The 26,979-nt window shown below is 59.7% G+C and overlaps 3 protein-coding genes across 16 annotated transcripts in view; 1 reads left to right on the top strand and 2 right to left on the bottom strand.

Annotated features, from left to right (window-relative positions):
- Ccdc57 (coiled-coil domain containing 57) overlaps positions 1-5,709 on the bottom strand; it is a 101,518-nt gene extending 95,809 nt beyond the window's left edge. For all 3 annotated transcript variants that reach the window (XR_013435769.1, XR_013435772.1, XM_078041363.1), the window contains exon 1: positions 5,518-5,709. Coding sequence is in view for 1 of the 3 variants with exons in the window: in XM_078041363.1 (XP_077897489.1) it covers positions 5,518-5,647 (130 nt within the window). In the remaining 2 variants the exon portion in view is untranslated. The remainder of the gene's footprint in view (positions 1-5,517) is intronic.
- Positions 1-26,979, bottom strand: part of Csnk1d (casein kinase 1 delta) — a 44,015-nt gene that overhangs the window by 2,201 nt on the left and 14,835 nt on the right. For 5 of the 12 annotated variants that reach the window (XM_078041365.1, XM_078041371.1, XM_078041368.1 and 2 more), the window contains exons 3-11: positions 26,602-26,750; positions 25,820-26,048; positions 25,022-25,192; positions 23,981-24,129; positions 22,178-22,349; positions 21,585-21,724; positions 5,697-13,034; positions 5,518-5,594; positions 542-2,916 (exon numbers count right to left, since the gene is read on the bottom strand). In XM_078041365.1, coding sequence (XP_077897491.1) covers positions 12,945-13,034; positions 21,585-21,724; positions 22,178-22,349; positions 23,981-24,129; positions 25,022-25,192; positions 25,820-26,048; positions 26,602-26,750 — 1,100 coding nt within the window. In that variant the 3' untranslated portion in view covers positions 542-2,916; positions 5,518-5,594; positions 5,697-12,944. The other 7 variants (XM_078041367.1, XM_078041366.1, XM_078041369.1 and 4 more) reach the window with 7 other exon arrangements.
- Positions 9,193-12,438, top strand: Slc16a3 (solute carrier family 16 member 3). Its single transcript, XM_021731307.3, has 4 exons — positions 9,193-9,415; positions 9,883-10,026; positions 10,218-10,976; positions 11,665-12,438. Exons 1-4 carry the CDS (start codon positions 9,193-9,195, stop codon positions 11,937-11,939), a joined length of 1,401 nt encoding a protein of 466 aa, XP_021586982.1. The 3' UTR covers positions 11,940-12,438.

The raw sequence follows: 26,979 nt of genomic DNA, 5'->3' as shown, positions 1-26,979 counted from the left end.
GCCAGCAGGATTCAGCCCCCACCTGACCCCGAGGGGGGAGCCACAGGGCAGGGTGGACAGGGTGTGGGGAGGGGCTAGTGGACTTCCACTCTGGCCCAGGGGTGCACACCTGGGTGTGACCAGTGTGGGGACAAAGACGGGATGCGAACAGGTGAGCAGAAAGTGGGGTGTCCTCAGTGGACTGCAGGAAGGCCATGGAGAGAGGCTTCAGGGCTACCGGAGGGAGGACCCACCTCACAGGTGAGGGTTAGAGGCCAAGCCCCAGGCCCAGGTGGGCCACAGCACCCGGGACAGGAGACCCACACTCTCCTGCTGTGGCTCCCCTCCCCACTTTAGCCGGACAGCTGGCCCCAGCCTCCTGGGTTCCCTGCTCCAGAGCTCCTCCTGCCCACTTCTGCCTCCCAGTGACAGGTGAGGGAGAGGTCGCTGCTGCCACCGAGAACAGGACCTGGCCATCCTATGTCGGCGTCTGCCACCCAACCAGGCACAGCACAGCCCACACCATGCCCCCAACCCTCACCCCCCACACCACAGGCCACACCTGCAGAAGGCTGCAGCACAGGTGTGTCCAGCCGGGATGGGCCCAGGTCCGGCTTCTCCGCGGTCTCCTCTGCCCACTGCCTGGGCTGCCGCTCAGTGGGAGGGCCAGGCAGCTGTTGGGTCTGGGTTTATTTTCCTGGGAGTATGGAGAGGGTTTCAGGGAAAGGCCTTGGAGAAGGTGCATGAGGGGAGGCAGGGCTGGGCTCAGACCTGGCCACAGCCTGACCCTCTCCAGGCTGTGCTGGCGAGGGCTGCTTCTCACCACCCCTGCAGAGCCCTGGAGTCTGTGCAGAGGTGTGGCCCCGGGCCGTGGGCGGGGGGAGGGACAGGCTGTAGCAGTTGTGTCACCAGATCCTCGGGACTGGGAGCCCTCAGGCAGCAGCAGCAGGAGCCAGGCAGTTGGGGACCCCCGGAAGGGAGCTGGCTCAGTGGAACGTCTGTCCCTGGACTCAGCTTGCTTCACCTGACCTGGTCTGTCTCAGCCCCAGTCCAGCCTACGGGCACAGCTGGTTCAGGGTGGTACAGCCAGGCGTGGAGGGCAGGTGAGTAGGCTGGGACCTGGACGGTGGGGGCCCCCAGGACTCAGGGGGGGGTCTGCATGGCTCTCCAAGCCTAGAAGGTTCCCTGGCACCTGACAGGAGTGAAGCCGGTCCTTCCACCCTCCTGAGGTGGCTGCTGGCCTCACTGTCAGGAAGCTCTCCCCAGGTTTCAAGATCCTTTCTGGAGACGCAGTCAGAGCCTGGCCCAGCCTTCTGCAGGTGACACTGGCTCAGGGACGGTCCACACACACTGCTTCCAGGAAAGGCAGGGCCACCCTCCAGGCTGCCCCCACCCCCGGGCTCAGCCCCTGAGGCTCTGCAGAGCACGTTCAGGACCTGACAGGACCTGTGGCTGTGACCTGGAACAGGAGGGCAGGGCTGGTGGACTGTGGTGGCGTGCTGGGAAGCTGCCCCTTCACCAGGATGGCTCTCCCTCTTCAAATAGAGGGAAGCTGGGCTGGGGTTTAGCTTGGGGCCACTGTGTGGGAACTGACCACTGGAGCCGTACCTGGAGTGGGTGCTCCCAACACCACCCAGAGCTGGGCAGCAGACCTCTCCATTCTCCCTGGTGGCTCCAGCCACACCCACTGGATGTGCCCGTGGCTCTAGGCCCTGGGATGGGAACTGAGGCCTGCTGGCATCACTGCCTCTAATGAGCACAGGGAAGGCAGGGGAGGGCTTGACATCTCCCCTGGGTCCCTGATCCTAGACCCCAGGTGCCCTCCGGGGCTGTGTGTCAGGTGCAGCCTGGCCATCCAAGACCCAAGTCCAGGTAAGGCCTAGAGGCCTTACCAGGTGCTGGGCACCCAGCGGGACCTTTCTGAAGTCGGAGCATTTAAAAGGCACTGCATACTGATAGGCAGTTAGTGAGGTGCTAAACAACTTAGTGAGATTGTGTCTCAAAATAGAAAATACAAAGAACTGTGGATGTAGCTTAGTGGTAAGTGCCCTGGGTTCAATTCCCAGCAACAAACAAAAAAGTAAAAGAAAAAAAGAGCAATAGACCTTACTGTGCTGGACATCTCAAGATGTTAGGGCACCAGACAGTGGGCTCTGAGGCCAAGGCCAATGCCATGCTGCCCCCCCCTTTACTGGGCCAAGAGCCCTCTGGAAGAGGGTCCACCACCCACTCTCTCCCGGACCCCCATCCTGGTGTTGGGATCTTTCTGCGAAAGTCAAGTTACCCACCTCAGGCTCCTTAGCCCCAGAAGACCTGGAGTGCTCCCATGGTCCCCAAGGATGGCAGAGGACAAATGGTGTTCCAGGCCCAGGCTGAGAAAGGCCAGTTCCCTGGCACCTCCTCAAACCTTAGCACCGCTCGGCTACTTTCATGGTGCCAATAAGAAAACTGGGCCTAGACACACCCCCGGAGGACAAATGTGGACTCCCTCAAGCTGGAAAGAGCCCCTTGGCCTTCCAATCCTACTCCTTCCGGGGCGGGGGCTGGGGGCAGACGCAGCTCCGTGGTTCTGGGCAGGGAGACTGGGGCTGGTTAGGTCAGGGCTGGGTTTGGGACTTTATCTGGTGTCGCAGAGGGCAGAGCTACTGCGGAAAGGGAAGTTGAGAGGGGCTGAAGGCCTTGCCCAAGATTGCCCAAGCTGTAACCGCCTGCACCAGCACCGCACGGCCCGGATGCGCGCAGGTCCGACGCGGCCTCAGGGAGCCGGGCGTGGGGCGGAGGGCTGGACCAGGCGGTGGGACGGAGGGACGGGGCGGGGTCCGCCGAGCCCTGCTGCGCGCGGTGGTGGGTGTGCGCTCCTGTCTGCTAGAGGGCACACCCCGGGAGTGCAGGGCGAGAGGTCCCAGTCCTGGAGGTCGCAGGGACGCGGCCAGGCTCCTGTCAGAGTTGGAGCAGAAGGAAACCGTGGTCTTGGGAGAGGAAATGAAGTGGCCGCGTCGCAGCCGGCGGGAACTCCTGGCCCAGCGCCAGAGGGAGGCTGCCGGGCGGCCCGGGTCGGGGCGCAGAGGAGGCGGACCGGCCGGCCAGAAGCGCGTCCGGGCCGGGGTCCGCTCGGGGAGCACGGACAGGGCGGGCCGCGGCCGGGTGTCCGTGGGCCCGGCGGGGCTGGCAGGCCTCGGGCCGCGCCGTCGGGGAGCAGCGGCAGGGCCGCCCCCTCCGGTGGCGGCGCGCGGGGTCCGGGCGGGGCGGCAGGGGCGGCGCCAGGCAGCGGTGACGTGCGCAGGGGACGTGCCGCGCGAGCGACGAGAGCACTTAAAGTCGCCCCCGGCGCGGCGCCTGGCAGCCGAGTCGGGCAGCGGCGGGCGGGCGCGGCGGCCGAGCGGCGGCAGGTAGGCGCGGCCGGGATGCTGGGCGCGCGGGCGGAGGCCGGACTCTCCGAGTCGCTGGTGGGCTGAGCTGGCGCCGCGCGTCGTCCTCCTCGGGGCCGCGGCTTCCCGCCCCCTCGCCCCTTCCCCTCGCGGTCTACCGGGCTCTGGGGGCGTCTCGGCTTAGACGAGCCTTCCCGCCCCTTTTGCCCCCCCCAGGGCTCCAGGCAGCCAGCTGTGTGCCTTCCAACCCCAGGCGCCCAGCTTTGCCTCCCAGCCCGCCTGGGCACCCATCCGTCGGGCGGCCCTCGGGGACTGGGCTCTGGCCAGGAGGAGATAGCGCCTGGCAGCAGAGCTGGTCCCGAGTATAAATAGCTCGGTGTGCCGGCCGCCCGCCCGGGGCCAGGGCCGCGGGCTATATTTGGTGGGGCCACCTCCCTGAACGGTGCACGTGCGCGCCAGGCCTGGACCCTGGGGAGGGAAGCCCTCGGATCTTCCTTTCCCGCCCCTCCTTGTCCTCTTACTACGTCCCTAAATTCACCATTACACACCCACGCTCCAGCCAGCAGGCTGGATACAGGTGGGACAAGAAGTGGACTAGCCTCCCAGCCTCACGCTCCCAGCTCCCCAGCCTGAGGAAAAACTAGGAGGAGTTTTAGTTTTCTTATCTGAAAAGTGGGTTGATGACTAACTGGATGCTGGCCCATCAAGAGCAGGCACCTAGTGGAAGGAAAGCCCTGAGCTCTGGGCTGAGTGTGTGGGTCTGGGTTTGTGTACTGGTGTGTGGGTGGCACCTGGAGTCTGGGTTAGTGACAAAGGGGCAGCTGGGGGCCATATCCCAGAGGCACCGGGTTGCCTGTCTAGGCCACCCAAACTGACAGAATCACTCTGATGACCAGAGTCAGGACCACTTGGTAGGCTGAGGGGACTTGTCCAAAGCTTACAGCAGGCGTGGGTGCTGGTGGGGATGAGGGGGGTGGGAGGAGCTGGGGGGTGTCCAGAGGTCCTCAGCTTTGTTTTACAGGCCCAAGAGCTGGCTGGTGTCTGGTGGATGGGGAGAGGGATGGGGACAATCCCACAAGTGCCTGGGCTCTCGGGTGGGCAGGTGTGTGTGTCTTAAGTCGGTGATGGGGGCAGGTTTGCTCCTAACAGAACACTAGAGGCACTGCACTTTCCTGCCCAGGGCTCTGGTGTGGTCAGAGTCTCCTGTGGCCAATTGGGAGGCCTCATCCCAAGACAGACTCCCTGGGTGACCTTGGGTAGTGCCTGCTACCCAGAAGGCATCTGGCCCTCAATGCCCACAGCATGGATACCTATTTTGGAGGGACAGGAGAGGGCTCTGTTGACCCCAAGCAGCCCTCTAAGAGTGTGTATGGAGGGGGCCTGTGGGTGGGACCCCACAGCATGCCGTGTGCCGGGCTTGTAGGCTCCTGGGTTGTCCTGCGGTGACCTGACAGTGTGGGAAGGGAGGGGCCACTGAGGAGCCAAGTGCCAGCTGCACCTAAGGCCCGGGGCGGGGCCTTCTGCATGGTGGTGCTGAGCAATTGGAGGCACCTCTGGATCAGGCCGTGGGCCACCAGGCACTGGGCCCTGGCACAGGGGCGGGGCCTGCGGTCCCAGCCTCAGTCTCCATCTGTGGGAAGGGTCCCACGCTGCAGTCCTATGCACCCAGGTTGCGCGCCCCCGGCCAGAGTTGGAGTCTTGGCCGGGATGCGAAACTCTTGAGTTTAGGAATCAGCGGTCCCCAGCCGGGCTCACCGGTCCTGCCTCTGCGGAGCACAGAAGACGCCGCCCCAGCCCTAGGGGGCGCACCGCAGGGGGACGCGCGGCCCCTGCGGTGTGCGGGGCGGGGCGGTGGACGCTCAGCGCTGTACTGCTGCTGGGCAGACCCCGGTGGCACCCGCGCTGGCTAGTACGGTAGCGGAGGAAGGGCGCCTACTCCAGGCAATACGGCGGCGGCTCCTCCCTTGGCGCGGTCACGTCCCCCACGTCCCGCGGCCGGCCGCACGGGCGGAGCATCCTCCCCTTCCCCCTCCCGACCCAGCTCCGGTGGGACACGCCCAGAGTGGCCGACCCCCACCCGCAGCCGGGCGGCAGGAGCCAGCAGGCCCGTCCATCGGAGGAGGGGCCTCGGCTTCCCGCGCCCAGCCCTAGTGCCCTCGCCTCGTCTCACCTCTTCCCACCTGTCTCCCTCCACGCCTGATCCTGGGTGGGCGGGCACCTCCGGAGCCCTGGCCTTCAGGCGGAAGGCTGCAGGGGAGTGGAGGAATGGGTCCAGATGGCCGGGCGGAGGGGCAGCCCATGCAGGGTCCCACAGGCTTTGGTGTTGGGGGAGGGCAGCTCTGCGCTCACCCCAACCTCCACAGCAGCCTCAGCCACTGACCGCAGCCTTGCTGAGAACTAGAGCAGATCACCAGGGCTGTCCACTGTGTGGCAGCCAAGGGTAGAAGCCTCCTTGTAGGAGGTGGGACTTGAGGGCGCCATCCCTGGGGCCACACTTCTGGGGGTCCTAGCCGAGATCTGTACTCAGCCAGTTGCTAGCCTTGGGTGGCAGTATCCAGCCTGGCAAATGAGGCCAGTGTTTCCACCCCACTGGCCCCGCGAAGAGGATGTGAGCGGACAAGTGGGAGCCTGCAGGGGTAGGAGGCAGGCAGGGGAACCAGGGTGGAGGGCCCAGGCCAGCGCCCCGCCCCCACCAGCCTTCTGACCTCTCCCTGGAAGCCGCCCCTGCCCCTGTGTATCTCTGCACTGGTGGGGACAGGGCTGAGGGTGCTGGCTTCCTCCCGCAGGGAGGGGCACACTGCTGGTTACCTGATTATTTATTTATTTTTAGTTTTTGGTGGACACAACATCTTTATTTTATTTTTATGTGGTGCTGAGGATCCACCCCAGCGCCCCATGCATGCCAGGCGAGTGCTACCGCTTGAGCCACATGCCCAGCCCTGGTTACCTGTTTTCACGACAGTGTCAAAGAGGGAAGGAAGAATGGGAACCCGGAAGCAGGCCCTCCCTCTCCCTGATTCAGCACCTCCAACCCTCAAAGGCCAGGTCCTAGCACAAAGGGACTGTTTCCTTGGTTCTCAGGGGTCTGGAATTTGATTGAAGGAATATAATTGTCCCTGTGCCTGCCACCTGCCTGGGCCACAAAGGCAGGGTCGTTGCAGGGACCTGGCTGCACTCCTGGGGCTGACAGTCCAGCCTAAGGATTCACGCTGCTGAAGGGTGAGGTTTCTGGGGAGGCCAAGAAAGAGCAGGCTGGGGCACAGGGTTGTATGGGAGGCCTGCAGTACAGGCAGAGGGGAGAGTACAGGGGCCCCACAGGCCTGACTTGGGAGGGTACCCTGGAGTCTCCCCGAGGGCCAAGGTTCTCCATGTACCCCTCCCATGAACTGTCCCCTGTCAGTTCCTGGTGGTCTGGGGTATGGGGCCTTGGAAGGACCTCCAGGGATCAGCCCTGGGGAGTACCTGGAGCTCCTGCTAACCCAGATGCACCCAGGGAGATCAGCTTTCTGTAACCCAGAGGCCAGTTTATTTCTGGGCTGGTTCACATGCTTCCCTGGGAGGGTAAATGTCACCAAAAGGCCAGGCTGCTGGGCGTGCCCATGGATACGCTGTGGGAGAGGGACCATGGTGGGTGCTGCTGCTTCCTCTGGGTGGAGACAGATGGATAATTAGCCTGCACACACCTCAGCCTACCTATGCTCAGGGTCCCTGGGAGGTGGAGCCACAGACTTGCTCTTCCTGAGCAGCCAGGTGTAAGAGGTCCCAGACCCTCACTCCACCTACCCTGCCCCAAGCCTGGCTGGCAGACAGCCAGCTTAAAGTCAACCTCTGGTCTGAAAAACCACAACCTTGCTGAAGCCTCACTCTGCAGCGTCTCTGGGTGACAGGTTGGAGTAGGCACTGGTGAGCCATTTCAGGGTGCCTGAGCTGGGTGGCAATGGACCACAGTGTTGGGCCCTGGTTGGGAGCTTCTGCCCCAGGCGCCACAATCTCCGTGGCACAGAGGATCTTCCACATGTGACCCTCACGTGGTAGCAACCAACTTTGAAGGGCCTAGAACATGCTGTGCTCTCCTGGCCTGAGTCCTGGCACCAGCCCCCCCTCTGCCTGCCTTCCCAAGCCACAGCCCAGGGGTGCTCTTCTCCAGCAGGTGGCAGATGTCTCTGCTTCCCAGCAGTCCCTACTGCCTTCTGAGGACCCTGGATGCCTCCAAGAGGGCCCAGCCCCGGTGGGCAGTGGACAAGCAAGGGGGACTTCAAAAGGCCGGGGTGCCTGTGATTTCCCCTAGCAGGACTGGGCAGGGCTGGTACAGCCCCAGCTGCCTCACTCTGTTTCTGGGGAGGACCCTGGGCATGTGGGGTCGGTCGGGCTGCTGCTGTGGCCATTACTGAGCACTCTCCTCCTGGACTTTGCAAGGCCCTCGATTCATTCATTTAAATTTTGCAGTACTCATGTGTGCTAGGCCAGGACTCTGCACTATGTCCCAGCCTGCCTGACTCGTTTCAGAAAGTGCTATAAGCATCCAAGGCCACACTCCAAGCAAGTGGGGGCTGGCAGGGACAATCGCCCCTCCCACATTGGCTCCTTCGCAGTGAGTGGTCCCTAGGGTGACTGGTCAGCTCCCTGCTGTGTGGGCTCTTAGGTCTTTTATCTAGGCACTAAGATGGCGCAGTGATCCTGCACTCAGTGCCCCTTGCAGTGTGTGCTCACTGTGCATGATGTTCCTCCTTTGGCCCCACTTCCAGCTGGGGGTCTCAGCTGGGCACAGCATCACAGAACTGGTGTGGCCCCTGCAGGGGGGATGGGGGGACGGGGAACCCAGCTGAGTGCAGTCTCTAGCATGCCTGAAGGTATCCTCTAGGGAAGACGTGGGGAAGGGGGTGGGGTGCGGCCCAAGCCTATCCCCTCCCCCCCAGGTACCTGCCGCAGGGGCGGTCACACCATGGACACTGGCTAACCTGACACACCAGGGCTGCATTTTCTTCCCCAGAGAGCTGGCTGGCTGCACACCACTGGTGGGAGACGCTGCGCAGGCTACACTGAAGGCCTCGGGTTCCAGACACCCAGGGACACAGACCCTGTCACAGCTCTCTCCCTGGTGAGGTGGGGGATGTGGGACTGGCAACTTCCAATGGCATGGGATGGGAAGGTGGAAATCTGGTCCCAGCATTCCAACTTACTCTGTCTTAGAGGAGCTAAGCTCCTGGAATTTACAAGGGAAGTCAGCCCTGGGCCTGTGTGGGGCTTAGGACAATCCGCTCCTTCCTTGGCAGCCTTGGGGGGGGCGGGCAATGGAAGCCTCCTCCTGACCTTCCTGGGTATACCGTAAGGTGCCCTCATCTGACCTATCGGGTCGGGACCCTTGGCCTCTCCCCAATCTGGCTTGTTCCCATACGAAGGCCTCTGCCCCGTACAGCCAGGAAGCTGAATAGGGGTGGGGAGAACAGGGGCAGGGAGGCTGACTCTTCTGGGGACAGGAGAGCAAGGGTAAGCCTGGCCATCTTATCTAGACAGCGGGGGCAGAGGTTGGCAGCACCCTCGCACGCCCTCCAGGGGAGGGCTTGACATGGTCCGAGGACTGGGAGGGGTGTTACATGCCAGCTCCTGCAGGCTTGTCCCCAGCGGGGTCTGCACTTTCCAGGAGGCAAAAGTCCTGGCTGAGCCCAAACCAGCCCTTGCCCTTCAGAAAGCCAGCCGCAGGAGCAGGAGGCTGGGGAGGGGTGGGTGCAGCAGGGCAGGTGGGTGCAGCGCTAGCCCTTGCCTGCCTCTGAGACTCTGGGCTCATTCACCCAACTCAGCCCTGCCTCCTCTCTCCCCAGGTGCGGCAGAACCAGCCCTCCTGGCCATGGGAGGAGCTGTGGTGGACGAGGGTCCCACAGGCGTCAAGGCCCCTGATGGGGGCTGGGGCTGGGCCGTGCTCTTCGGCTGCTTTGTCATCACGGGTTTCTCCTACGCCTTCCCCAAGGCGGTGAGCGTCTTCTTCAAGGAGCTCATGCGGGAGTTCGGGATTGGTTACAGCGACACAGCCTGGATCTCCTCCATCCTGCTGGCCATGCTCTACGGCACAGGTGAGGCCGTTGGCTCAGGGGCCACCTGTGGCAACGCCTGGGACAGGCTGGCCAAGTCCTGGTGGCCACAGGAGCCCAATGGGTGGGGCTTGTCCCAGGATTGAGCCCAAACCATTGTAGATCCACAGTGGCCTAAAGGGAGCCCTGGAGATGGGGACCTGCTAGAAAGCAGTGTCTCCACCCTGTCCCGACATGTGGGTTGTTCAGACAGTCCCAGAGGGCGAGGTCGTGGGGAGCCCTCCTCTGCACCATGGCTAGTCCTTGATGACCTTCCCAGGCCCACCAGAGCATCATGGGAATACGCCCCATGGGTGGCTGGGCTCTGCCCTTGGGGAACCTGGTCTGCAGGGCTCCTGGCATCCCCACTGAGTTGAGGGTGGCATTGGGAGGAGAGGCCCTGGGCACTGGACAGGCACAGCCTAGCTGGAGGCCGGGGCAGCCCCTCCTCAGCAGCCGCCTCCCCGCAGGTCCCCTCTGCAGCGTGTGTGTGAACCGCTTTGGCTGCAGGCCTGTCATGCTCGTGGGTGGCCTCTTCGCGTCCCTGGGCATGGTGGCTGCCTCCTTCTGTAGGAGCATCATCCAAGTCTACCTCACCACAGGGGTCATAACTGGTGAGCAGGGCCTGGCCGGGAGCTTCTGGGGGTGGGCTCTGGGGGAGCAGGGAGCACAGCCCAGAGGCAAGCAGCAGGGGTTCCTATCAGACCACACAGCACCGGGCCCTCGTGGAGGGCGGGGGCAGGGACGCAGGTCTGGGGCCGGGGAGGGTCTCACCCTGCGCCTGCGCCTGCCCCTGCCCCTGCAGGCTTGGGCCTGGCTCTCAACTTCCAACCCTCCCTCATCATGCTCAACCGCTACTTCAACAAGCGGCGCCCCATGGCCAATGGGCTGGCGGCCGCGGGCAGCCCAGTGTTCCTGTGTGCGCTGTCGCCGCTGGGGCAGCTGCTGCAGGACCGGTACGGCTGGCGGGGTGGCTTCCTCATCCTGGGCGGCCTGCTGCTCAACTGCTGCGTGTGCGCTGCGCTCATGAGGCCCCTGGTGGCACCCCAGCCGGCCGGGGCACCAGGCCCCCAGCGGCCTGCCCGGCGCCTGCTGGACCTGAGCGTCTTCCGGGACCGGGGCTTTGTCATCTACGCCGCCGCCGCCTCCATCATGGTGCTGGGGCTCTTCGTACCACCCGTGTTTGTGGTGAGCTACGCCAAGGACCTGGGTGTGCCCGACACGCAGGCTGCCTTCCTGCTCACCATCCTGGGCTTCATCGACATCTTCGCCAGGCCCACAGCTGGATTCATCACCGGGCTCAAGAAGGTGCGGCCCTACTCGGTCTACCTCTTCAGCTTCTCCATGTTCTTCAACGGCTTCACCGACCTGACGGGCTCCACCGCCAGCGACTACGGCGGCCTGGTGGTCTTCTGCATATTCTTCGGCATCTCCTACGGCATGGTGGGGGCCCTGCAGTTTGAGGTGCTCATGGCCATTGTGGGCACCCACAAGTTCTCCAGTGCCATTGGCCTTGTGCTGCTGCTGGAGGCTGTGGCTGTGCTCGTTGGACCCCCGTCGGGCGGTGAGTGCTGCTGAGGGCAAGGGCAGGCAGGCCCTGGGCTTCCTAGGGGCTCGCTGTGGGCCCTGGTCAGGAGTGAGCAGCGGGCCCCGAGCCGGGCAGGAACACCCACAGGCCTGGCAGCTGCTTTCAGGCCGTCTGCACACAGAGGGACGGCTTGCTGGGGGCCACTCCCGTGCTTGAAATTCTGGGCCTCTGCTGAGGAAACTCCCAGTGGGATCTGGAAAGTCCAACCGGAGGGCAGCATGGCCAGGTCCTGGCTCAAGGAGAGGCCACTTGGCAGGCCCTAGCCCCTTTGGCCCCTGGCCGTTCCTTTTCCTCAGAAGGATCCTGGGGTGGGGTGGGGTGGGTTGGGGTCGAAGGCCACACAAGAGGCCCTCCCTGTCTTGGGGTTGCTTGGTCACAGGGCACAGGGCCAGGCTGAGTCCAGCAGTGCCCCTCCTGAGTGGGCAGCAGGGCCACACCTGGGTACTCTGCAATGCCACTTCTGCTTTTAGGGCCTGTCTCTACTCTCTTGAGAGGAGGCAGGAGGGGACGTGGGGACGTGGGGATAGCAGGAAGACCTCAGAGGGCCTCGGGGGAGGGAGAGGGGGCACTTCTGCAAGTCAGACACCACAGGGGCTTCTGTAGGAGCCGGCCCTGGGGTGTGGCCGTGCCCTTGGAGCAGCTGGTGACCCAAGTCCCCCTGCAGGCAAGCTGCTGGACGCAACCCACGTCTACAAGTACGTGTTCATCCTGGCGGGGATTGAGGTGCTCACCTCCTCCCTGGTGCTGCTGCTGGGCAACTTCTTCTGCATCAGGAAGAAGCCCGAGGCGTCACAGCCTGAGGAGGCTACCTCGGAGGCAGAGAGGCTCCATAAGCCCCCCACGGATGTGAGGGTGGACTCCCGGGAGGTGGAACACTTCCTGAAGGCAGAGCCTGAGAAAAACGGGGAGGTGGTCCACACCCCGGAGACCAGCGTGTGAGTGGCCTGGCGGGGCTGGCAGGGTGCAGGGAAGAGCTACAGAGACTGGCAACGCTTGTATTTATTTCACAAACAGGACCAGCTTAGGCAGGGCCACTGGCTCAGCGCTGGATGCTGGTCATCGGGTCATCACCTGACCTGTGTTTTGCGGGGAAGGTGGCGGGGTGGGAACGTGTCATTCCACAGCGGATCTGCGGTGAAGCCAAGCCCATGGTTACAAGCCGCCTGCTCACCCCAAGCAGCCCATGCCCCCCACGTGGTCAAGGACCTAGAAGCCCAGGCTTTGAGACAACATGACTTTAATAGGAGGGCGGGCTGGGGCGGGCTGGCGAGCGGACACCTCCTCGAGGCCTTCCCTGGTGCCTGACTGACCCCCCGTCCTGCCCTCGCCTCCTACGGTGCCCACCCCTCTCTGTCTAGGGTACAAAGAGCTCATTCCACCTGTGAAGGTGCGAAATAAACCTGCGTGTGGCAGGAGTCTGGGGGGCCTGGTCCTCGGAGCTACGTGTGGTGTGTGCTGGTGTACCCTCAGCTCGCTTGGGTTTGGAAATGACCTGGTTGTTCTTACAAACTGCTCTGGTCCTCGTCAGTTTTCCTACTGCTGTCTGCTCTGGAACATTCCCTGAGCAGCGACTGTGTTCACAGGGCACAGAGGGTGGACAGAAGGGGGCAGGCAGGGAGGGGGCTGCAAGCTAGAGGGGCCCCAGCTGGGTGCCTGGACCCGCAGGACCCAGTGTGGTGCGAGGGCTGAGTGGAGGTGCAGTGGGAGCTCCGTTTCCTGCGTGTGGCCTCAAGACACACTTTCCTGCCTTCCATTTATTTGTCCCCTGGTTGGCTGGTAGATTTGCTCTATGTGGCCAGCGCCTGCTGATCTCTGCTCCCCGTCCTCCTCCATCCAGCCCGTGCTCAGCGCTCGGGCTTGCCCTGGGCACCTCACACCCACCTGCCCTTGTGGCCAGCGGCGGCCTGCGTGGCTGGGAGCCCGGTCAGAGGCAGCTGAAGCCCCTCAGTAGGTGGTGCGTCGTGGGCGCTGGGGACGGCAGCGGGCACCCTGACGGGCCGCGTGCAGCCGAAGAGACGCCATGTCCCTGCTCCTCTGCAACGAAAAGGAGGCGAGAGCTCACGTCTCGGGCCCAGTCTCTCCTCTGTCCCGACCTCGCTTTGTTGGGCCCGGGCCCTGGCCCTGTCCACTTCTGTGAGGAAGCCAGGGGCAGTTTCATCTGCTGGCAGCCCTGATACAGTCCCATGGCTCTGGGGTGCCCTTGCCTTCTCTGGTCTCCCTGTACCCTAAATCAGGGGCTTGGCTGGTGGGCAGTGCTAGCAGCTGCAGGGGTGATGGGCTAGACCAGATGGCCCAGGGCCATACATGTCCTCAGGTTATCAACCTTGCCACATGCAGTGGGAACAGTGGGAACCCCAGGCCTCAGGACAGGATGAGTCCAGGTCATGGTCACAGGCAATCTCCAGGAACCAGAGGGCGGCATAAAACATGGGAAGCGGGTTCTAGGAAAGTGTAGAGCCTCGGTGGCATGTAGCTAATGCTCCCCTCTCTCAGGCACCCCGACTCAGGGCCCCTGGGGGCCCCAAGACCTGCTTTCTTCCCTCCTGGACCTGGCTGCCCCTGAAACTAAGGCAAGAGCTGATCCACCACCAATGATCACTCTCTCCTGGTTCCTGAGTCTCCCACCTACAGCGGGCCCTCTTCCCCTGGGTGACTGCTCCAGGGCTGTCAGGCCTTTCCCTCCTGTCCCACACTTACACCCTGAGCACGTGGCCAGGGCATAAGAGAGCCAGGAAATGGTGATTCCTGAAAGTTAGGCTTTGGGGACCCGAGTGATTCTGAGATGGTCAGGATGTTGGGATGCTCCCTGGGAAGACGACTACAGCTCGGCTGGGAAGGACCCACTGTGGGTTTGCCCTTTCCTGGGGGAAGCAGCATGGCCCTGAAGCCCTCCAGACCTATGAGCCAGTGGTTCTAGATGGTCTCCAAGCACAGGGAAAAGGACACTTCACATCCTTAAGCTGTGGCTGCTAGGCAGGTGATACTGACCAGTGGGCAAGGTATGTGGCAGAGGATCAAGAGAGTCAAGGAAGGCCCCAAATACCCTGGAGGAAGCTGAGGCACACCAGAACCTGGGCTATGACCAGGGCTGCCCCACAGGGAGGATCTGGGCAGCAAAGGAGCTCACATGCAGCACCCTGTGAAGGCCAACCCTGAGCAGCACATCCATCAGGCCCATGCCAAGTGCGCCCACGCAGGCCTGTAGAGAGCACAGACATCCCCTGGTCCCCACACCAGCACTGGGGTCCAACAACCTGGGCTGCTGCCTGTTCACGTGCTGGGGGTGCAACTCTGATCCCTGCCCTCATGCTCTCCTGGGCCGCTACCAAGAACTCCCAGGTCCAAGCATGTGTGGGACCCAGAGAGGGCCTTGGTGGCTGGGGGACACCATGTCCTGAACCCCTGAGAGGCCCACTGAGGGGCTCAACACTGCAGCCTGGCCTCAGGGATGCAGGATCACAACAGCTCCTCACCTCCAGCACTGGCACCCTTAAAGGTTCATGGCACCCAAATGTGGACGGCTGCAGAGGCAGTGGGTGAACCACCACCCCATGCCTTCTGGTTCTGCTTGGGGAAGGTGCCAGCCTGGGCAGAGCTGACAAAAGTGTCTTGGCCCACAGCCAGGGAGGGGAGGGACAGGGTGATCCCTGCCAGCACCTCCGGGAACCCATGTGAGGCAGGAATGACCAACTTGGGATGTCTGGGGAACAGGCAGGCTGCAGGGGGCTTGGGAAAGGCAATTCAAGCCCAGGGCCAGGCATCCTGGTTACGGGCGTCTAGCTGGGTGAGATGGCAGGAAGGCACTGCAGGAGTCTGGCAGGACTGCCGGGGAGCTCCCCTCTGGCACATGCGCACATGCCTGCACAGGGCTTGTCTGTTCCTGGCTCCAGCAACCTCCAAGTGGGTGGACTAGGAAGTCCTGTCCACACCCGACTGCTGCAAATGCACCCTGACCCAGGGGGGCCTGGCTGCTGCCTGCAGAAAGGCAGACCAGGAGGTTAGGAGAGGCCTGGGCGCAGCTCCAGCAGCAGCGGCCTGATGCCCACCCTGAGAAGATATGTTGTGGAGAAGTGTTCGCCCTCTCCCTGCACCTATGGGAATTTGAGTAGCAGTCACCATAGGGAAAATGCTGTCCACTGTGGGGTTCACCAGTCATCTTGCTAGCTCGCTCATTGCCTACTTTCCAGAAAGCCTGAGGTGCTGGTGTGCTTCTGGCCAACGTAGCCCCTGGGGCATGGAGGTCAGGGGACTATCTCCCAAAGGGCACTAGGCTGGAGAGGGGCCCTTGGAATCACTGCATGCACCCCCGGCTCCAGCTCACACCCACCACAGTCCGCTCTGGGGAGGTGGGAGGTGTCCTTCTGGAGCCTGCTCTAAGCAGGTCCTCAACACCACAGGCTAAGAGGACAAGCAGACTGCCACCCTCCCTGTCAGTTTCCCATGGTCAACCTGAACCCTTGGAAAACTCAGCTGATGAAATAAAGACCACTCAAAAGGGGCTGGGAACAAAGGTAGAAGTCATTATGAATTTATTATTTACATAATTGTTAAAGTACACAAATACAGTGGTAGTACAAATGCACAGCTCAGAGACTGGTCACAAGACACAGGATGATACACACTCAACTACGCTGCCTGCCAGTGATGACGGGGTTACATACTGGCCGAGAACTGCAACAGCCACACCCGAGGGATCAGGACGGGTCTGTTCCCAGTGCAAGCCAGCAGTCCCAGGCCAGGCCTGGTGCAGGGTCGGAGGCTGCCTGCCACCAGCCTTCTGGAACCCTGTTGGGACCATGGGTATTGACAAAGGGTACTTGCCACACGGGACGGCTGCTGACAGGCCAAGGCCCAACTCTAATGAAGGGGTTCGCCACCACGAAAACCTCACACTCACCATGACCCGTCCCAAACTCCCTCAGCACTCCCAGAAATGCAGCCCACCCAGTCAAGGCCCCACACTCCAAAATGCTAACAGAGTACCCAGTTCAGGATTCAGGAAGCAGCACTCACAGGCTTAGGAAGATGGCCGGCCCACTGGACAGCGCCACTGTGCGCGGGGACACCACGGCACACCAGCAGCCCACTGCGGTGCTGTGCCAGGGAGCTCTGGGGAAGGAGGGGCAGCCACAGTGGCGCTGTCAGGCCCCACCAAGGGTGCCGGCTACCAGTAGCACTCACTCCACAGGCTGGCAGAAGAAATGGAAACGGACCCATGCACATGTATACCGCACCCCATTTCCCAGATGGGAGCCCCCAGAACCACTGCTGTCTCTACCATCTGTGTATGACAGCACAGAATCTCAGCAGGGAAGAGCATCTTAAATTCTAGCTGCATCAGCAGAGCAGCCAGTGCCCACAGCACAGGACAGGACAGGAAGAGACTGGACTGGCTCACAGGGGCTGCCTCCTCACAGACGTCCAGCTCAAGGTCATGAAGTAGGTGGTGCCACCTTTCTGGAGGCGAAGATTCTCGGTGCAGCTGGACAGGCACCCGACTTGGCGCTTTAGGGCGGGTTCCCTTCAGCACACCCTGAGTCTGTGAGGACAGCCTGCTCCCTAGCTTCCAGCAGAGGCGATGGCGGTGACCATGTGCGCAGCAGTGTGTAAGCTGTTCAGAAACTTCGCAAAGTCAAAGGTAGAGAGGAACCACCACCAAAGTGACCACACGGGACCCCCAACAGGACCTCGGGGTGGCCGACTCACAGTCCTCTCCCCCCAGAAAACCAGGAACGCACACCCAGCTTTGAGTCTCGGAACTCCCCAGGCCTCTGCCTGGGCACCGCAGAGCTCTGACCCCCAAGGCCTCACTCCCTTCTCCGCGGCAGCCTGAGCCTAACCTGCATTCGACCAGGCACCTCAGCCTGCAGTGGGGGGTGGCTGGTGGGTCCGAGGCACACAGGCGCATACAACCACAACTTCGGACGAGATTTTTCTCTCAACGGACAACACAACACGAGAAAACAAACAAACAGAACACACATCCTTGTCCTTCACGTGCGCCCCTCTTCTGCCTCCATCTCACACAGACGCTCCAGCCAGGGCCTGTCTCAGGAGTCTTTGAAATCAACATCTTTTTTAAGACCGCAAAAGACAAGAAAGAAACAATAAAAAGACGGATTTCTTTACACAGATTTAAGCCAGTAATTTTTAGCAAAATGATACAAAACTGTCTTAACCAAGTAGAAGACTGGTAGTTGCAGTGGGATCGTCAGGGAGCACAGGTTCGCCACCACTGGAAGGAGCTGCGGCTCTTGACAGGGAGTTGGGTTCTCTATGCAAGTCTCCCACACTCTGCTCTTCTGCCCAGCCCCGTGGAAACCGGGCTCACGTGGGGGCCACGCCGGCAGCCCCTGGCGATGGCGGCTCTCAGAGCCTGTCCGTTTAGTTTGTTTTGATTCCCCATGAGCATCGCTGGGTGAGTGGCCTGGAGGGCTCCCGGCGTTAACATTTCGGGTCTAGACCGGGGGGCGTGTCACTAGTAAAGCCATTGGTAACAGAGTAGATCAGCCATGCATTGTCTGCCCTTCACAGCAAAAAGGAGAGTCTCATCGGTGCACGACAGACTGAAGACCGCTGGAAGCCACCCGACCAGGAATCTGTCGGAGCCAAAGCACAGGACAAGGTCAGCATGAGGCCAGAGGGGCTGGCCAGCAAGGTGATAGGCACAAGTACCACACGATGCATCCCGGGGAGGGGACACACTGCTGCCTGGCCCCAGTCTAGACACCCGTGCCCCAGCTGCACAGATGGGGGCTCTGCAGCCAGAACACGTGCTGAGCAGAACAAGTGACAGGAAGAGGGAAAGGAAGAAGAGGCGTGCAAGCCAGGAGACCGCAGGGCTGCGCTCAGCAGCGATGGCAAGGATCCAAGTTGGGCAGAGATGCCCACTCCCAGGGTCCCCTCCTGAGAAGCAAACGGTTGCTCTAAAAACAGGCACCCCACTTGGGGGAAGATAGGAAAAGCAGTCTTGTCGACGCATCTCCGAGAGTGTGCATGGTGTTAACACTGCATGGGTCCCCAGCACTCCGAGCCCTGGGAAAACCAAGCCCCTGCGGGAAGGAGCCACAAGTGCCACGTGGCTGACAAGAAGGGAGCGCAGCGTAGACACCCGGCCATGCACCGATGGTAGGGAGCAGGTGGCTGTGGCTGGGTGGGTTAACACAGACGACAGCTGCGTGGACAGGATGGCTGGGCAGGGACCAAGTTTGGAAAGAACACAAAATGAGGACAGAGATAAATGAGAGAGGAAGTGGGACGACTGAAAAAGCCGGGATAGGTAGAGACCACCAGGAGCCTGAAGGCAGCAAGAGCTCAAGAGCCCGACACCAAGCGTGGCGCCACTCAGCTGAGCACGACAGACATGCCCAACTGCAGCACAGGGAGGCCAAAGGCGAGGCCACAGCGGATGGATCTTCCCCCAGACTGGGCAGCTGACCACGGCTGCTCTAGGACCCACGCAGGGAGAACAAAGCAGAAGAAGCCTCACTCTACTGCCAGCACCTGGCATGCAAGCCCAGCCCACTGAGTCCCCAAGGCGGTGGGGAGTGGTGGCTCCCTCCCCGCCTGGCGCTGGTCATCTGCTGAGCCCCACCATGAGCACACTCACCCAGTGCTGCCTTCCGCGGAGACGAGCAGCTACTTGCCGTGGTGTTCGAAAGGAATGCTATTCTGAGGTGGGGAAAAGACAGCTGTTGGTAAGCGTCCCTCTGGCTGGACCAGCACGCGAGGCCCCGACCCGACTGCCCACGTGGGGCCTGTGTGCGGACGTGCCTCCTTGCCTTGGCCAGGTCCACAGATGCTGACAGTGCCACCTCAGGAACCAGGGAGGGAAAGTCGATCTCTCCACGCGGCTCAGGGCTCACTGCCCTCTCATTGCTGGCCCTCCGATGAGAGTGGCCACTCTTTCTCCAGAAATGAGGACACGCGACAGACCCTCCTGATTGCAAATGCACTGAGAGGCCAGCATCCAGGGGAATGGTAGGGCTGGGCAGGCCCTACAGGGTTCCTCAGCATCTCCCAGGAGACACTACCTCATTAATGGAGGCGCTGGGCTACAAACCTTATTTGGGAGCAGGGTGTGGATTCAATGAGCCATCAAAAGGAGTAACTGGCACCTTTATGGACAGTACTGAACAAGGAAGGCCCCTCTTAGGGGTCACTGGCCAGACACTCTGCAGGTCCGTGTTCTTGTGGTTGATGAGAACACCTTACACCTGCAGACCAGGCCAGGTGGGATTCTTGGGCTCCCCAGAGGCTAGCTAACACAGTGGCCCTTTAGAAGACAAAGGGCCCAAGAGGAAGCAGTCACCTTCAAGCCAAGCCGAGGCAGCGACAAGGATCTATGACAGTGAGGCTGTCTTCAACCTGCACATAGTACTGTGGAGTCGCCACACCTCAGCAAGGGCGACGTCTGTAGCATTGTCCAGACATACCCAAGGGTGCGAGGACCAGAGAGTGCCACAGAAATTTCCAATACCTCGCTGCACTCCCAGGAGGGCCTGCTTCTCACACTTGGGTCCTCCTACCTTATCCCCACTCTTGAGAGGGCTCCAAGGGGTGACTATAGAACTGTGGAAGCTGGAGTAATCCCTAGTCCTTTGGCTGCCAAACACATGGCTATGGGTCTAGAAACAGCTGGTAGAGGGGAGAACTCTTATTTGAACCCTTGGATTAAAAATAGGGGCAGTTACTGAGCACACTGGTATTGGCACGCTGGAGGGAAAGGGATGCTCTGAAGGCCACATGCACTCTGGAGTCCAACAAACCTGTCCTAAAGGTCGGTGAGGTAAAAGCCAGTCCTGGGGTGGGATGGAAACATTGGGGACAGTCTCAACACAAGCAGGCTCCAGAACCTTTACCTCAGTAGCCAGAGGGAAAGCCCAGCTGCTTCTATGGAAGGAGGAGCCCTCCTTGATGGCTTGGAGCCTCCCTGTGTTCAAGCCCACGTTACACCTCTTCACACAGCCACAAGAGGCCAAGCAAACAGGCAGAATGCTGAGCCCACAGTGCAGAAGGAAACACACTATTGTAACCACGAGCAAAAGACAGTCCTGCCCTGGTACTGGCTGGGGCCACGTGCTAAGAGGAGGCTGCTGAGTTGCAGCTTTGACTGCCTGGCTCCTGCAGGGCCTTCTGACATTCGTTTCCCTCTACTACCAAATCCCCAACTATCAGATGTTTCATTTTCTTAAAACCCAGCCCTTTCCTTACGCTGTGCCTGCCCAGAATGTACTCAAAGAGGCCCTTGTGGATGCTAACACCTATAGAAGAGGCCTGTTGATCCCTGGGTGCTGTGAGGGAGCAGTGTTTGCCTCTGCCCACCAAGGGACCACTCTCACAAAGCTGGTCAGAGCCCCGAGGCACAGCAGTTCAAGCAGCTCCTCACAGACTTCCTGCAGCTCTGGTCTCCAAGAAATCCACAACACAAAAGTCCACGGCTGTGGAGACCACCGGCAGGTCAGAGATGCTCAGTATGCCCTTGTTCACAGTACGCCTGTTACAGTCTTCCTGCTCCTTCCGGGCCAGCCCTGGCGCAGGCTGAGCTTTGGTGGCCCAGGGACACTGCATTTGCTCAGCAACATGCTCAGCTCCACAAGTGGGGCAGCAAGCTGCACAGGTCCTTCCTAGAGACCAGATGGATGCCGCCCCATGACAGAGCTAGGCTGGTGCCAGTGCACTTCTGAGATGAGCTCCTGCTCACCTGGGAAGACTCCTTGGAGTGATCCAGAGAGCAACAGCCCTGCTGGAGCTTATCCCTGACCCCTTACCCCACCCACGGGTGGCAGACCCTAAACTCATATGAAGCAAAGAAACGGACACATTTAGTAAAAGTGGTTCTGGTGTGTGCAGAGAGGCACGTTAGAGTGTGTAAGGACTGCAAAGGCAGAGCAAGAGGAGGATGTGAGGAAGGAATGGCTATGAGAGGAAGAGGCCTGGCAGGGGCCCAGGCCTGTTTCCAAGTATTTCCTTCTCAGAGGATCAGACCCGACCAGCGAACGATGGGCCCCTAGTGGCAAGACGCACCCCCCCGCAAAGCCACCATTGGAGCCCTTGGAGGCTCCTACAGGCCCCTGCACTCGGCTGCAGGGATGACTGGCATGAGGTTCCTCACGGGGACCCTTCCTGTGGAGCCGCCCCTTCCCAGGCGCTCTGTTAGGGTGGGCTCCCAGCAACTGGCGACAAAGGAGCCTGGAGGTAGTGTGCCACAGCCTCCCCTCAGAGGTGTAACCACAGTGTGGAGCCCTGCCTGGGGGGGAAAGGAGGTGGGACCTCGCCTGGAGATCACAGAAGGGAGAAGCTCCACAGAGTTCCCTGCTGGGATAGCAGCTGTGGCTGGGAAAACAAGTCCACCAGCAGCTCAGCGTAGCTCAGGCTCCAACCAAAAGGCAAACAAGAACTAAGAGCATGCTTTGCCCGCCAGGTGAACTCAGAGATGTGGGCGGGGAGGTCCAGGGAGTGAGAAGGAAACAGACCCTTCACATCTCACCCCACTCTTGACAGTGCGCCTGGAAGGCCAGGCCAATGTGTGTCCCTATACCTGGGCCTGGACTGCCCTGGCCATGGCCAGCTCTGATCACATACCTGTGAGGTGGACATGCGAGAGGTATCTTGTCGGCCCGTGAGATCTGACGAGGAGACGTTGACTGGGGCCCCTCGGTGCAGCCGCATGCTCACTTTCCGCTCCCGTTCCATGCCAGAGACAGGCCGAGGAGAGGTGTTGGCTAGAGAGGGAAAGAGCCATGGCTGCTGAGGCCCTGTGGCTTCCCACATCCCACTGGCCTGCCACAGACCACCACAAGGGCTCTGGATGGATTCTCCCACATCTGTTCACAGCTCACTGATCCAGGCAGCCCAGCAACACTGGCTGGCAGTGCACTCTGAGCCCAACATCATTGCACACAGAGGACTGAGAAGTTCATGAGGGGGACACTTCTGTATGGGAAGGAAGTTTCATCTGAGAAATCACCAACCCTGGTGGAGAGCTTTCAGGGAACCCAATATCCCACAGGCTGTGTGCCCTGGCCTCTCTACTCCCAAGGACTGACTCAAGTAGGGGCAAACGCAGCATCAATCAATACCTAGTGTGTCTGGCCTGGGCTCCCAAAAGGCCACCAAACACAAGATAGACGGAAACCCGGTGTTAACTCCGTGGGCCTGCTGGGAGGTGTGCTCACCCGTGTGTGAGGTAGGGGTCAGGGGTGTTGGGGGAGCCACTTCCTGGGTCCCCCGCAGGCGGCCAGAGGCTGTGGAAGGGAGGCCACGGGTGGCTGGATTCCGGGAGTGTCTCAATCGCTCCTCTCGGTCCCGGCGTTCCCGTTCAGCATCATCTGCAGCCCGGCTGGCACCCTGAGGAAGACACAGCACCATCCCATTGAGTGGCAAGAGCCTGCCTCCTAGAGGAAACCCAATTCCTGCTGCTGTGGCAAAAGGACCTGGGTCTGTCTGGCTTCTATCTTTGAGTCTTTACCTGTGAACATGATTGTGCATGGGGGAGGGGGACAATGGGAGACTGCCCAGACCAGGGTAGGACAGGGTGGCAGCAATGGGTCACAAAAGGGACCAGCCAGAGTCCAGATCCTAGACCAAAGGGAAGGTCATGTCAGTGATGACAGCCCCACCTGCCCCATGCACACTCAGGTCCCTGTGGGACCACCCCAGTGCTCTGGGCATCTGACTGTGAGCAGCTAAGCTGAGGCACCAGCTTACTGATGGTCTGTTCTCACCACCAACGCTACCAAGCAGACTCTGCAAACCAGCCCACAGCCAAATTCCAGTGCCATCCGTATTACTGGACAGAGACACACCTCTACCCACTCCCAGGTGGCCCATGGCTGCCATGAGGCTATATGGAAGAACTAAGGGATTGTGACCCTGCATAGCCAGGAAAGCTGGTGATGTGTTACTTGTCCCTTTCCAGAGCAGCTCTGACTGGCTGGCTGTGAGACCAAGATAGCGCAGAAACCACACTGGAGAAGGGTGCTCTGGTGCTCCGCACTGGGCAACCTGCAGAAGCAGCACAGCACTGTCCTCTCAACCCGGCAAAGGCACCAGGTCCTGTAGCCTGGGCCAGCCCACTCTGCAGAGCGCTCTCCTCCCAGCACCATGCTTGGTCAGATGGCTCTAGTTCAGGGTTCACCCTTGCCCCTCGGGGAGACTGGACTCATGGAAAGTGGTTTAGACAAGACAAGGCTTCTAATTTTGCACTCCTTAGAAGACACCTCTGTTCCTCCACTGGATTTGATAATCAGGTTTTAATTTCTATTTCCACCTACAAAGGATACATTTTTAATAAAAGAAGACACAAAAATTCCCCAGAAACTTGAATTCTGTCAGTGGTGTCTAATGTTAGTGATTTAAACTCACATTGCCAACCCAAGATGGGTGGCCCAGCGGCTACCAGCAGTGTGCCATGTGCTGGTAGGTACCAGGCTACATCCCTACAGGGGGCTAGCCCCCAGGTTCTCTGAATTGGTGATGGCAAGATGGGTACAGCGGTGCATGTCTGTAATCCCAGAGACTTGGGAGGCTGAAGCAGGAGGATCATGAGTTGAAGGCCAGCCTGGGCAACTTAGAGACCGAGTCTCAAAATGAAAAATAAAGAGGGCTAGGGATGTGGCTCAGTGATAGGAAGAGTGCCCTGAGTTCCAACCTGGGTACTCTGCTCTGGGCAGATCTGCACCATGGGCTCACTCCAGGGCATACACTACTCACACCAGCAGTCTCCACAGGCCCCTTTGCTTGCCCTGATGGCAGCTTGCTTCTTAGAATCCTGAGCCTGCAGGTAGATGCCCACAGAAGACCAAAGTTGTACCAGATGTGCTCAGCTTTCACACCTCAGCCAGTGACTTTGACACCTGAATCCCACACAGTACAGATCTGCACGCAAAACTAGGAGGTGCAGCTCTGACCTACCCAGGGTTGGACTTGGACTTGCCTGTCCCAGGAGGAGACAGGACTGAGTGGGCAATGCCACTTACAAACTTGAGCATGTTCCAGTCGAACACATAGTCGTAGGAGAAGCCCTGGCGGTGGAACAAGTTTCTGAAGAGCTGCCTCAGGTAGGAGTAGTCGGGCTTGTCATCAAAGCGCAAGGAGCGGCAAAAGTTCAGGTACGTGGCAAACTCAGCTGTAAAACAAGGAAAGACCTGAGGCTAATGACGGAGGCCGACTACAACCCAGAGTGGAGTTATCAACCCCTGCACACCACCCTGGCTCTTCACACTGGAGGCATGCAGGTGAAATCTGAGGAGGATTTCACAGTCATGCTGAGGAGGAGCTGCTGGGAGCAAGCAGGGGCTAGGGATGGAGCTAGGTTAAGTGCCATCACGAATTAGTGAATCCCAAGTCCAGATGTATGTTTGTTTTTTTTTTTTTTTTAATATTTATTTATTTATTAGTTTTTCGGCAGACACAACATCTTTGTTTGTATGTGGTGCTGAGGATCGAACCCGGGCCGCACGCATGCCAGGCGAGCGCGCTACCGCTTGAGCCACATCCCCAGCCCCCCAGATGTATGTTGATGGAGCTGTATCAAGCTGTTCCCACTAGGTTCTTATTCTCTTGAAAGAACAAGAGACCCTGGGTTTTAGCCTATCCCCAAAGAACACAAAAAGTCACTACCACAGGACAAAATTTAGTTTTTATCTAGTTAATTTATCTTAGGGGCAGTCACAAAACACAGACAGCGCCCCTGGGTTATCTGGGGAGGCTGAAGTAGAGTAGGGGCAGCTGAATGCAGTCAGTTTAAAGGCAGAATAATCACTGTGTCCCTCCCCTTCCTAAGTGCACAGGCAGTTTTCTGAGGCTGGGTCCTGTCTCTCCCGAGCCTCATAGAAAGGCTCTCAAAAATGCATCAGCAGGAGAGGGTTGCCTGTTACCATAACACAGAATCACCCCTTTCTTGCCACCCTTCTTGTAGAAGATGTAGGCAGAGTGACTCTGCAGTGGCCCTGGGCACAGGCCCACCCCACACAGGAACAGGCTGTGGCTGCTACAAGGAAGGACAGCGAGGGACTCACAGGGATAGCCTTTGCACAGCACTTCGATGGGAGTAGACATCTTCTTCTCACTGATCCTCTCATACTTCTGCCTCTTGGTGGCGGCCTTCAGCCCCTGCCAGGGGAGAGAGCCCAGGTTGAAGTACATCAGCACGTACCCCAGAGACTCCAGGTCGTCCCTTCGAGATTGTTCTGGAAAGAAAAGGGGAAAGTGTGAAGGGCAGTACATGTGTGCACATATAAAAGCAAAAGATTAAGCAAGCATGACCATAGAAGCCAACTTTAAAAATAGCAGAAAAATAGCCAGGTGTGGTGGTGTGGCAGTGTAACTCCAGCAACTCGGGAGGCTGAGGCAGAATGATCCCAAGTCCAAGGCTAGCCTTAACAACTTAGTGAGACCCTGTCTTGAAATCAAAAACAAAAGGGATCGGGAGGGGGGTTGTAGCTTACTGGTAGAACACCCTGGGGTCCAAAATTCCCAGTATATCACACACACACACACACACACAAAAAAAAAAAAGTGTGCGCATACACACATAAAAACATTTTAAAATAACAGAAAAATGTACGTGAATGGCTTCTTTACCAGAAGTGTCCCTTGCATGCTATTAAGGAAATCCCCAAACACCCCAGCTGAGTACCATCAGTGGCTCCAGCAGTCCTGAAGCTAGCCTGTCTGCTATGATGGTTGGACAACAGCCTCCAGACCTCTGGGTTCTGAGCACTGTACATGTCCACAACCCCAAGGTCACCTGAGAAGCTGGCCTTTCCCAAAGCTGAGGGACAGATATGCCCAGTGGCACCACGACCTAGGCTCACCGATTCCGAGGTGTGTGTTGATGGAGGCGTACCGCGCCGTCCCAGTGAGGTTCTTGTTCTCTCGGTACGGAATGTGCTGGTGGGTCCTCGCATCCCGGTACTTCTTGGCCAGCCCAAAGTCAATGATGTAGACCAGGTTGCCCTTTTTCCCCAGGCCCATGAGGAAGTTATCTGGCTTCACATCTCGATGGATGAAGTTCTTTGAATGAATGTACTCAATACGACTAATCTACAAGGGGAGAATCAATGAAAGAAGCAATTCAAGACCTCTTAGAACACCAGCCTCAAGAGAGGCACATGCTCTCTCTTCCTCAGCCAGAGCAGAGTGAACACACCACCACGAAGGTGGACTGGAAACTGACCAGTTGCATCCCCAGGCAGCTCCAGCTCTCCTGCCCCAGGCCTGGGTGTCTCCTCTCCCTAGCTCTACAGGGGTGGACAGACAAAAGACTCTGTTAGGCAATAGTGTCCACCAGCGAGACTCTGCACAGGCCACACACAAGAATCCCCCTCAGAAACCATACCAGAGTTGCTAGGAATCAACTGTGTGATCCTGAGAGAACTTGGGAAGCCCATTCAACGCAACCACATACTCAGGGTGGTGGGGGTCCTCTCTCCAATCCAATTACCCGTGTCATTATCTGAGGCCAAGGAAGCCCGAACAAATTCCTGTCTAACATGCCTAATAATGGAGCAACAGCAGTGAAGCAACATACTCCATCAGGCAGTAACTGTCTACCAAGGGTCCATAGTGTTTGGGCATCAGAGACAGGAAAACTTACCATTTGGTCAGCAAGCAGCAGAACAGTTTTGAGACTGAACTTCCTGGAGCAGAAATTGAAGAGGTCCTCCAGGCTGGGCCCCAGCAGCTCCATCACCATGACGTTGTAGTCCCCCTCGGCCCCACACCATCTGATGGTAGGGATGCCCACTGGAAGAGAAGCCAAACAGAGCACTTGAGCCTAGGTCACAGCACCAACTAGCCTCTACTCAACTGACAGGCATCAGAGGTGCGGGCTAGTGTTGGGGGGGGGGTTAGAAGATCCTGGCAAGACCTGTCCTCAAGGACCTGAAGCTACGATTAAGCCACAAATGCTAAAAACAACACAGAACAACTCTGTTGAGGGTTAGAGCAGTCAGTGATGGGAAATGAGATGCAC

Source organism: Ictidomys tridecemlineatus, chromosome 3 (genome assembly GCF_052094955.1).
Source record: "Ictidomys tridecemlineatus isolate mIctTri1 chromosome 3, mIctTri1.hap1, whole genome shotgun sequence".
Lineage (NCBI taxonomy): Eukaryota > Metazoa > Chordata > Mammalia > Rodentia > Sciuridae > Ictidomys > Ictidomys tridecemlineatus.
This window is presented reverse-complemented; position numbering and strand designations above follow the sequence as displayed.

Bases quoted from the DNA above. Each gene is read 5' to 3' on its own strand.
- Slc16a3 (XM_021731307.3), top strand. From the start codon at position 9,193: ATGGGAGGAGCTGTGGTGGACGAGGGTCCCACAGGCGTCAAGGCCCCT. The intron at 9,416-9,882 runs GTGAGGCCGTTG...GCCTCCCCGCAG, and splicing joins GGCCATGCTCTACGGCACAG to GTCCCCTCTGCAGCGTGTGT. The intron at 10,027-10,217 runs GTGAGCAGGGCC...CTGCCCCTGCAG, and splicing joins CACCACAGGGGTCATAACTG to GCTTGGGCCTGGCTCTCAAC.